This window comes from Pelobates fuscus, chromosome 12 (assembly GCF_036172605.1).
Source record: "Pelobates fuscus isolate aPelFus1 chromosome 12, aPelFus1.pri, whole genome shotgun sequence".
Lineage (NCBI taxonomy): Eukaryota > Metazoa > Chordata > Amphibia > Anura > Pelobatidae > Pelobates > Pelobates fuscus.
In genome coordinates this window covers 94251966-94263661 of record NC_086328.1, presented here as the reverse complement: position 1 = coordinate 94263661, position 11696 = coordinate 94251966, and the positions used below count along the sequence as shown (strand labels likewise).

Sequence of the window (11696 nt, the reverse complement as noted above, 5' to 3'; positions counted from 1 at the left end):
TTTACGTTTTTACATAATAAAATCGAGAGGTGCAAAAATATGATTGTCAGACAGCAAAAGTTGCTGTTTCATCTCATGAGGCAACTGACAGAAAAAAAAATATACAGAATATATAATAGAAAGGCTGATACATAAAAAAATACAAAGCAGCTAGTAGCAAATCACTTCACACTTAAATGGCGAGAGATGGGCACATAGCACTTATAGATCGTATTCTAACAAACAACGGCATTCATTTTGGTAAACATTACAATAAAAGTATGCAGTTATCATAGAATGACAAACTGATCTTCAGAAAAGTAATGAAGATGCATTTTACATTTTTTTTTTTAAACGGACAACAAAAGAAAGATATAGTATCAGGATACCGATGAATGAAAACTACAGGCTATCAGTTTCGATGTTGGGCTTTTACAGCATCAATAAAGTTCTGTGAATAAGGATTATGTGATCCTAGCACAGTAAAATTATTTTGCTAAATGTTGACACTTTTATTTGTTTTTGGTTTATCAAATATTCAAAACTTCTTCCCTCTACTATTTTCTTAAGATCTCTTCTACTTTGCCTACTTTTTTTTTTCATCTAAAGGTAAAATTATCCTTAAAATAATGGAGCCAGTAAGTTCTTCGTCATACACTTAAGATCCTTTGAATCAGAGTATTTTAAGACTCCAACACCTTAAAGGAGCAGTATAGGGTCAGGAACACAAACATATATTTCTGACCCTATAGTGTTAAAACCACCATAAAACCCCTCTGGTCCCTTCTTGCCTCTCTAAATATAGTAAAATAGTACTTGTATTCAAGCGCCCTGTTTGCCTGCAGGGCCAGATTAAGAGCCACCCTCTGACCAATCACAGCCAAAGGAGTGATATTAATATCCCTAAAGTTCCATAGGTTATTGCCCTGTCGTGGTTTCCGTACCTGGTTCCTGAGAGTGCGTTTTCTTGTCCTGTTTTTTTATATTCCTGGTATTTTGACCTTGGCTATTCCTGACTATTCAGATTTCTGGTTTCCCTGACTTGGCTTGTTAAGAGGTATTGTATATTTCTGGCATCCTTGACCTCGGCTATCCCTTGACCATTCTCTATTTTTAACATATTAGTCCGGTCATTCTAAGGACCGGTTTGCCTTCTATCATTTTCTGTTCTGTCTATGTAGACGTTAAATACTTCTGCGTGCTGGACCACACTAGCAGTCGTGACAAGAATCTTATCGACCAAAAACACTAAAACAGTCATACCTCTCAAGCATCATGTATCTGATGTAGATGGTGTTGGAGGGAAACTCAAAGGATGCAGCTATAAGAAAACACATACTCTATGCTAATCTCTCTCTAATTTATGCTTTCATCTTTCAAGTAAATCCATACCCCCTAACAGCAGTGTCCAGTGAAGCAGGAAGTCAATGGGGACACTGGGAGAAATGGGGACACAGACACTGGGAGACATGGGGACACAGACATTTAGGGACACTAAGACATGGGAGACTAGGGGACACTGGGAGACATGGGGACACTGAGACACTAGGGACACTGGCTGGGAGGCATGGAGACACTTGGGGACACTGGGAGACATGGGACACAGACACTAGGGACACTGGCTGGGAGACGTGTGGACACAGGGAGACTAGAGGACACTGGGAGCCATGGGGGACACAGACACTAGGGACACATGGGGACACTGGGAGACACTGTGTCCCTAGTGTCTCCATATTCCAATGTGTCTCCCAATGTCCCTATGTGTCACAGCGTCCCCATGTCTCACAGTGTCCCCTAGTGTTTCAGTGCTTGATTCTGCTATCACAACTGATTTTGGAAAAAAACAATCAGATTTAAGAAGACTTTTACGAAATGTATTCACCCTAGCCAGCACATAACACATGCACTTCCAATTAGCTATATTATTTATGAATTCCTCTCTAATGCAAGCAATTTCTTTTGTCTTTTGAGTCACAATAAACTATAAATCTGTCATTAAAAACCACTTAAAAAAAACAACCCACAAACAAAACAAAACCACATACAAAACAAAACACAAAAACACAATTATGAAAGACTATAGCAATTCATGCCTGCACTGTTGATCATCGAATGATTTGCAAGTATCACTTAAGGGACACTAAAGGCACCAAAACAACTTTAAATGATGTGACTAGAGCTGTATGAACAGAGTGATTTAACTCCTAAATGGCAGAGAATTGAGCAGTGAGATTGCAGAAGCATGATCTATGCACAAAAACTGCTTCATTAAGCTCAAGCTGTTTTGATGCCTGTAGTATCCTTATAAGCAGCTATGAAAATAGCATTTAGTTCAGGCAGGAAAGCAAGCAGCTAACTCTGGCGCTTAAGCTCAAGAGGACACAAGAATCATCTGTTATATTTACTTAAAGGGACACTCCAGCGGCAGGAAAACAAACCATTTTCCTGGCACTGCAGGCTACTCTCCCTCCCACCCCCCATCCCAGGTTGCTGAAGGGGTTTAAACCCCTTCAGTGACTTACCGGAGTCCAGCGCCGATGTCCATCGGCACTGGTCCAGGGTCCGCCCACGCTCCTCCCCCGCCGATGTCATCCGGCGGGGAGACCGATTGCGCATGTGCGGCCGCTGGCGGGGTGAGACCTAACGTGCATGCGCATTAGACCTCCCCATAGGAAAGCATTGAAAAATGCTTTCAGTGCTTCCCTATGGGGATTTTAGCGATGCTGGAGGTCCTCACATAACTTGAGGACATCTACCGACGCTATAGCACAGAAAATCTGTGCTAGGAACCCGGAAGTGCCCTCTAGTGTCTGTCTTGTAGACAGCCACTAGAGGAGGAGTTAACCCTGCAAGGTAAATATTGCAGTTTATGAAAACTGCAATATTTACAGTTGCAGTGTTAAGGGTAGTGGGAGTTGGCACCCAGACCACTCTCCAATGGGCAGAAGTGGTCTGGGTGCCTGGAGTTTCCCTTTAAATGTTTTGAGAGCAATTAACATTGTTCACATCCTAACCGTAATAAATTTGACATCAATAAAAATGACCGTGATCACATTGAAATAATTTTGCAAATGATGAAACTGACTGATTATTTTTGAACAAAATTAAAATGACAGTGATCAAATTACATAAAACCTTTAGAAATAATATACAACACAGAAAAATAGTGCCTTTATAAAATTGAATGAAACCAATTCCTTATGATACTAGTCCTATTTGATTGTGGAATTAATGTTTATCTGTCACATAAATCAGTTATGGTTTACCTTCGCATCCCATATTGTTCTAAATCAAATTATATCTCGGAGTCTTAAGGCCACCATTGATTAGGTGCTTACTCCTAGAAACCGAGGGGTGAATATATAACATTCAAGTTGCAAAACCTAAGGCCTATTCTGTGTCTTTGAGATCTATTTTTCTCCTTAGCTGTTTTGGCTATTCGTTTTCTTGTGAATACTATGTATACCAAATCAGAATGGATGATTGGTTACAGAAAAAAAATCTAAAATTCCTTTGAAATATAAAATATATAATTCTAAAAAAAAAAACGTAATTGTCCTTCCTAGCACAGGCTTTGGATAGGCCAGTTATAAAAACAAAATAGATCCAAGCAAATGGCATGTGAAACCCATTGAAGCGTAGAAATAACCTGGTTATCACTAAAGTGAGAATTCAAAGTGAATTTGAAGTGATTTTCAAAAATTTGGGGCCAAAGTTGGCTTAGAGAATGCTTCCAGTTTGGCTATATTTAAATTCAATTTAGTGAATAACCCTATAAATGTTCACTGTGATTTTTAATCGGAAATGATTGAAATGGTTATGGTTTTTCTTTTGCCCCTTGCATCTTAATGATTATACTCTCCTAACCGTTGCCTTTATTTATATTTATCTTTTCTTCTGTCACAATACTTACCTGTTCGACGATGTTGAACCAATTTGCTCCACAGGTCGTACTGGCCGAATGATCTGCTCATTCGGCAAGGGCGAACTGCTCCTCCTCCCTGTCAATGCGGGCCGAATGCACAGCTCATTTGCATGTAATGGCGCATCCTAATATATAATGAATTTGTGACACGTCACATCCGGTCTTCAAGTGTCCACGTCATCTAGGCGACCCCATTCTCGTACTTTTTGCAGTTGATGTGGACCAATCAGTAGGTATGCATGCCTATATAATGCCTGTTTGGGCCCTTATTCAGTGCTGTGGTTTCTTTTCTACCTTGTTAGCTGTATAATGCATTCAGTAATATTGGCCTTGACTTGCATATTAACTTTGAGTGTTTCTGGAATCCTAACCCAGATTGTTTATTCGTATATCTCTATTTCTATAATCTTGACCGTGTCTATTTCTGATTTTGTCTATCTTAAATAACGTAAAGTCCAGCCACTCTAACGCCTAGTAATACGTCTATGTTTGACCCTTTATTTGTGAGTTTCCCATATCCTGTAAATGAGGACATCTTCTTTGTGCCATATCTAAGTACTTGGGTGCCTCCATTTTGTTTTCCTTTGTCCATAATGTCTGCATTTTGCCCTTCTGTGGGATCCTTTTAACTTATGGATTGTGGGTAAATTAACTTAGAAACTAAAATTTTACCACATATTGCCAAAGATCACACTTCCCATTAGAAAAGGTAGTTCCTACTTTTTATTATGTATAACTAAAAAACTAAGGTAATTTAAAAAAAATAAAAAAAAAATGACAACAAATGGAATAAAGGGACCAGAAGGATTTGTTCAAAATCAAATCCTGCAAAGTGACAGATCCACTTTAAGGACTATGTACAAAAATAACAAATATACCGTAGATGCCAGAATAAATGGACAACTGTTTGCTTTTAACAGCATTGAAATGCACTGTTCATGGACAATATTTCATGGTAGAACAATCATTAAGAGTCTTGGACTATGCCAAGATTGTTTTGTAGTGAGCAACACAAGAATTTCTCTTCTTCCTCTACAAGACGATAGTCATGTGGTAAAGTGCTTTTATGTTTTACAGTCACCTCACCATAATGAGTAGGACACAATGACTTGCTATGGAGGTCCGTTATTTAGCTGCTAGAACCCTTATTTCCTAAGAGAAGGGTAGGTCGATTTGGCAACCTGTGTAGTATCTCCTTGGCTGCAATTGGTCGAGTGATTTGGGGTGGAGATGGTGTTTTTATGGAAGAGCGAATAACAGGCTGATGAAAGTGAGTCTGTTTATGAGAATATCTGTCAAGTGATGACCTGAAAAATAAATCCAAAATTAAGCTCAATGTCCAAATTAGAGTGTAGAAGAATAGTCAAGTTTATATCCTAAATGTTTGGCATTTCTATTGCAATTTAAACATTGAGCTAAGAGTGGTCCAAAGTTACAAAAATACAGCATTTCCTTTTGTGAGATACTAGACAATGAGAACTAAAAGAAATCTAATTTGATAGATGACGGAGAAAGAATGCACACCATAACAATCTCAAATTTTTTTTAATTTTATTATGTACAAAAAAGTACCAGAATGTAAACATATAAGAAAAAATGAATGTAAACAAAGTAACAGAAGTAAAGGCAGATACAATAAAATAATAGTAATAAATTACCACAAAAATCCTTACAAGTCTCAGACAGAAACACGAGTCACCAAACCCCCCCAACGTTTCGGCACCAACTGGCTGCCTTTATCAAGGGTACCAGGCAGCCAGTTGGTGCCGAAACGTTGGGGGGGTTTGGTGACTCATGTTTCTGTCTGAGGCTTGTAAGGATTTTTGTGGTAATTTATTACTATTATTTTATTGTATCTGCCTTTACTTCTGTTACTTTGTTTACATTCATTTTTTCTTATATGTTTACATTCTGGTACTTTTTTGTACATAATAAAATTTACATTTTTTTGAGATTGTTATGGTGTGCATTCTATATCCTATATAGATTTGAATATTTAAAGCACTTGAGGGAGTGCTTATATGGTTTGCACCTGGCTGTTCTTATATTGTTTTGTCTCTCCATGTGCTGTTGATTTGAGAATAGATGACGGAGAAAACACAATATTTATATATATATATATATATATATATATATATATATATATATATATATATATATATATATATATATATATATATATATATATATATATATATATATATATATATATATATATATATATATATATATATAGCTTGGTAATTTCACAATGGAAGAGTTATTATCCCATGAAGTTTGTCACTAATGTTTTGAAAATAATATTATTATCACTAGTGAATCTAGTTTGTCATCAGTATCAATTAAGTTTAACTTTTATTTTTTATTGGCATTATACCATTTACACCTTTACACCATTTTTTAAATTTGCATTACACCAGGAAAAAAAAGGATATGTCTGTGATCAAGTTGAGAGCTGAAGTCAATAATATCAGTAAAGTAGTTTTGTTACTGGATAATAACGGAACATCAATGGTCACCAGTGTTGTAATAATATATGTCATATAGATATGCAGTTGAATCAGGTTCCTAGTTGCCCAAGTCCTAGAATATCTGCATCCCCTCAAAACCTCAATTAGAGATATTCAGAAGAGTTGTGGCTCTTTCAAGGCCTTCTGTTAAGTGTCTGGTAGGTACACTAACTATTGATTCCCATATAACATGCAATAAATACCTTGAACTACTTGAATTGGTTTGTGCAGATCCAGAAAAAGGTCTTATGCCTAGATCACTACTCCTATCATCATTCAGCTTAAGAGCAGAAGGAATCGTAGAGTTGTTGCCTTCAACCTCCATCAGGGAAAATACTTCATCTCCAACACTCGAATCTAAAACAGTCTGTCGTGGAGATCTGCTCCCACTCTGGTTGGTTTCTCTCAGCATTCGTCTCGCTCTTAAATCTAAACCCCTGTTGGGTTTCTGATGACCAATTCCTGAAGAAGGTGGGCACGGGGAAATTGGAGGAGATGGCGAGTACTTGGCATCTGATATTTCTCCAGGATACATGGCTCCTGCTTGCAAAACATCCAAGATTTAAGAGTTAAAATTAGTAAAGGATATAAATATTATTTTAGCTGATGTAACAAATTATTAAAAAATATTCTTATAAAATGTGTATTTCATGCTTGCTTGCCAAAAATATATGTTTTGTTGGTATAGCCCATTCAAGCTGAAAAAAACTTTTCGGCATTATTTAACAGGGTGAAACAGCTTTTAGTCATGTGCTCTAAATGACACCAATGCAACTGACACATATAAACATTAAAAACATGCTTATGTAAAAAACCTAATAGCCACCTTTCAGATATATTTTAGAGCAAGTGATTAAAGGATGTCAAGTTTATCTTTAGTTACCTTCAGTTAAGTTCAAATAGCATTTAAGTATTGAGCTAACCACAGTGGTGTATCCTGGTTTTGTGCTGCCATAGGCAGGACAAAACTCAGGCGCCCCCCCCACCCCATCCCCGCGCAACCCCACCCAACCCTTCTCACCTGCCCCGCCTTCTAAATACACACACACTCACACACTCGCTAATAGAAATGCACACTCACTAACAGACACACACTCACACTCACTAACAGACACACACTCACTAACAGACCCACACTAACTCACTAACAGACCCACACACTCACTCACTAACAGACACACACACACAGTCAGACACACACACACACAGTGGTGTATCCTGGTTTTGTGCTGCCCTAGGCAGGACAAAACTCAGGCGCCCCCACCCCCGCGCCCCCCCCATCCCCGCACCACGCCCACCCAACCCTTCCCCCGCCTTCTAAATACACACACACACTGTGACGAGACCAATCTTGCTACTGTGCATTGGAGGAGCCTGGATGCCCTCCTGCTGCCTTTAGACTATGGCCCCATGTTGAAACGCTTTATTTTCCCCTGCAAAGACACGAAAGCCGGGTCATTCGGTGCTTGCCCTGTTTGAGCGGTGATACCCCAGATAGCTATGCCATGGAGCCCATTCGTATAATGAAAGACTATGGGAAAGACTTTGGTTCCATAGATATTGAACTGTATGTTTGTGATCTGAACGCCATTCAGTAATAATGTGCGCTCAGATCTGAGCTATCTGGGGATAGGTTGAATGTACCTGTTTTATGCAATGGCTGCACAGTTAAATATTTTGATGTATTTTATTGTCTTTTGCTGCCATGTGTTCAATTGAGTTTTGCCTCTGTCCTTGGAGATAATTGGATTACTTACCCAATTATCTCCAGGATAGAAGACTCTGTGGAACTGGTTTTGGGCAGAAAAGCCATGCTTAATTTGGTCACAAAGGACTATGATCTATCTTTTGAACCACTGGACCAATTTGTATGATTTTGACGTATGTTTGTATTTGGAGTATGCTGAAAATGTAAGTTTTATGTGAATGTGATGCATACTTTTAAAGTTATGAATAATGTGGAAAAACTGTATTTCTCTGCCTGTGATAATTATATTACCCATTGTGTAAGGTAATTGTATCACAGGCAGAGGGGAGGATTTTGTGTGGGAGTGTCTGAGTGTATTGTACGTGTTTATTGGTTGTTTTCCAAAACCCTGTGGGTGGTACTAATGTGTATATAAGAACAATAAACCCACAGCTCTGGCTGTTCCTGCTTGACCCTCAAAACGGAGCCTTGTCTCGTTCTTGGGGGGGGATTTATTGTATGCTGTTCCAGTTCGACTGCTAGGAGTGTAAACCTATTCGTATGTTTTTTCCTATTCGGCTGTTTACGGCATTCATATGGTTTCCTGTTCGGCGGATTGGTGTCTTTGGTAGCTGCCTGTATATCTGGAAGGGGAATGTCTCCTAATCGACTTTTAACCCCTTTTATGCCTGGGGGTGCCGTAACACACACATTCCCTGACGATACGCATACACTAGCTAACAGAAACACACACTCGCTAACAGACACACACTCACAAACAGACACACACTCACAAACAGACACACACTCACAAACAGACACACACTCACAAACAGACCCACACTAACAGACCCACACACACTAACAGGCAAACACACTCACACTCACTAACAGACACACACACTAAGAGACAAACACACACTCACTAACAGACACACACTAACAGACAAACAAACTCACACACTAACAGGCAAACACACACTCACTCACTAACAGACACACACACACACACACTCACTCACTAACAGACACACAAGGCTAACAAGACATTTGCCCTGGGCATTTGGGGGCGGCTTTTTTTTGCCGCCCCCTGGAAAATGCTGCCCAAGGCAAATGCCTTGTTTGCCTCGTGGCTAAAACGTCCCTGGCTAACCAGCAAATGTATAGATTAAAGGATAGACTAGAAAACCAATTAATTAATTTTCACCCATCATGGTTTCCTGGAATGGATGAGGCTTATTGTGGGATGACACAGCATGATTTTGCATCTATTGTCAGTGGTTGCAGTCTATGACAGTCAAAATACTTATAGTAAAGTACATTTTCATCTACACATTTGGTGGCAATTCTGCAAGCACAATGTATTAGTAAAATGTTGTTCAATATTAAATGACAACATATCATATTTGCCAAGACAGATGAGCTTAGGCTCCCACATGATAGTCCCTTTTTAAATGGACACTATATAGTCACCAAACTTAATGAAGCAGTTCTGGTGTATCGATCATTCCCCTGCAAGCTCACTGTTCAATTCTCTGCCATTTAGGATATAAATCACTTTTGTTTTATGCAGCCCTAGTCACACCTCCCTGCACATGACTTACACAGACTCCCTAATCACTTCCTGTAGAGTAGAGAGTAGAGTAATCTAATGTTTATACTTCTTTTATGGCAAATTCTGTTTAATCTAGTATTTCTTATCTCTTGCTCTGTTAATAGCTGCTAAACCTTGCATGATCTTATTGTATGTAATTAAAATTCAATTTACAGAGCAGGAGAAAGCATCTTTAGTTATATTTTAATGAAACTTTTTTTTAATGCAGACTGTGTCAGTCACAGCCAGAGGAGGTGTGGCTAGGGCTACATAAACAGAACCAAAGTGATGTAACTCCTAACTGGCAATGAATTGAGCAGTGAAACTTCAGAGGCATGATCTATACGCTAAAACGACTTCATTTAGCTAAAGTTGTTTTGGTGATTATAGTGTCAATTAAAAATTACAACAAGAAACAGCTTTACAAACTTTTTCAGCTTTCATTTGCAACAAATTTAACCTGCAGGGGACTGTGGAGAGGGGCTTGATATATCTGGAGTCACCCTAACAAGACATGTCAAATCCCATGGCTCCTTCAGTTCTTCAGAATCCTCAGCGTCATCACTGCTGGAACAATCTTCTTCCTCTTCATCGCTATAACTGATCTTCAGTATCTGTGGTGCACCTTCCTCCTGAATCTTCTGTAACTGGCTGAGAAAGAGAAAGGTAAAGGCAACCAAGTTGAGACATACGGACACAACCTCTAGATTGTCAACATTGAATTCTGCTGTGCATACTAAAAACATCTCAATTGAAACTGTGTGAATATACTGCTCGCCATTAAAGTAGTATTTATAACAGTGCCATTACACCCGCATTCAAGATGTTATGAGCTATAACTCCCACTAAGCCTGTCCAACACTGTCCATAAAGGTCAGGGCTTACAAGGTACAAACATTCAGGTTGCTGTGTATTCTGATACTCACAGAGTGATGGGAGTTAAAGTTCACAGAATGTTCAATATACACAAGAGTTTGGTGGTACAGCTCAGTGTGATTGACCCTCGTATGGCATTTAACATGACTATATTCCCGAAAGCATTCCAGAAAATCTACAGGTACAGTAGACCATTCCACATACGTTGTCATTCCACATCTTGTGAACTACGTATCCCAGAATTCTCAGCTGACAATGTATAATGGAAGCTTTAAGAGTGACCAGAAGGTAGATCCACCGCTGTTAAAGAGCTATTATTTGCATGACACTTACAAAGAAACATAGAATGTGACGGCAGATATGAACCATTCGGCCCATCTAGTCTGCCCAGTTTTCTAAATACCGTACTTTCATTAGTCCCTGGACTTATCTTATAGTTAGGATAGCCTTATGCCTATCCCATGCATGCTTAAACTCCTTTACTGTGTCAACCTCTACCACTTCAGCTGGAAGGCTATTCCATGCATCCACTACCCTCTTAGTAAAGTAGATATTATTTTTAAACCTTTGTCCCTCTAATTAAAGACTATGTCCTCTTGTTGTGGTAGTTTTTCTTATTTTAAATATAGTCTCCTCCTTTACTGTGTTGATTCCCTTTATGTATTTAAATGTTTTTATCATATCCCCCCGTCTCGTCTTTCCTCCAAGCTATACATGTTAAGATCCTTTAACCTTTCCTGGTAAGTTTTATCCTGCAATCCATGAACCAGTTTAGTAGCCCTTCTTTGAACTCTCTCTAAGGTATCAATATCCTTCTGAAGATATGGTCTCCAGTACTGTGTACAGTACTCCAAGTGAGGTCTCACCAGTATTCTGTACAATGGCATGAGCACTTCCCTCTTTCTACTGCTAATACCTCTCCCTATACAACCAAGCATTCTGTTAGCATTTCCTGCTGCTCTATTACATTGTCTGTCTACCTTTAAGTCATAAGAAATAATCACCCCTAAATCCCTTTCCTCAGATGTTGAGGTTAGGAGTCTATCAAATATTCTGTACTCTGCCCTTGGGTTTTTACGTCCAAGATGCATTATCTTGCACTTATCCACATTAAATGTCAGTTGC

At 38.8% G+C, this 11696-nt stretch overlaps 1 protein-coding gene across 1 annotated transcript in view; it reads right to left on the bottom strand.

Moving 5' to 3' along the window:
* Positions 1–2888: 2888 nt before the first annotated feature.
* Positions 2889–11696, bottom strand: part of LRRC56 (leucine rich repeat containing 56) — a 48953-nt gene continuing 40145 nt past the window's right edge. Inside the window, exons 12-14 of the mRNA XM_063437648.1 lie at positions 10156–10346; positions 6618–6954; positions 2889–5211 (exon numbers count right to left, since the gene is read on the bottom strand). Of these exons, the coding sequence (XP_063293718.1) occupies positions 5034–5211; positions 6618–6954; positions 10156–10346 (706 nt within the window). The 3' untranslated portion in view covers positions 2889–5033. The remainder of the gene's footprint in view (positions 5212–6617; positions 6955–10155; positions 10347–11696) is intronic.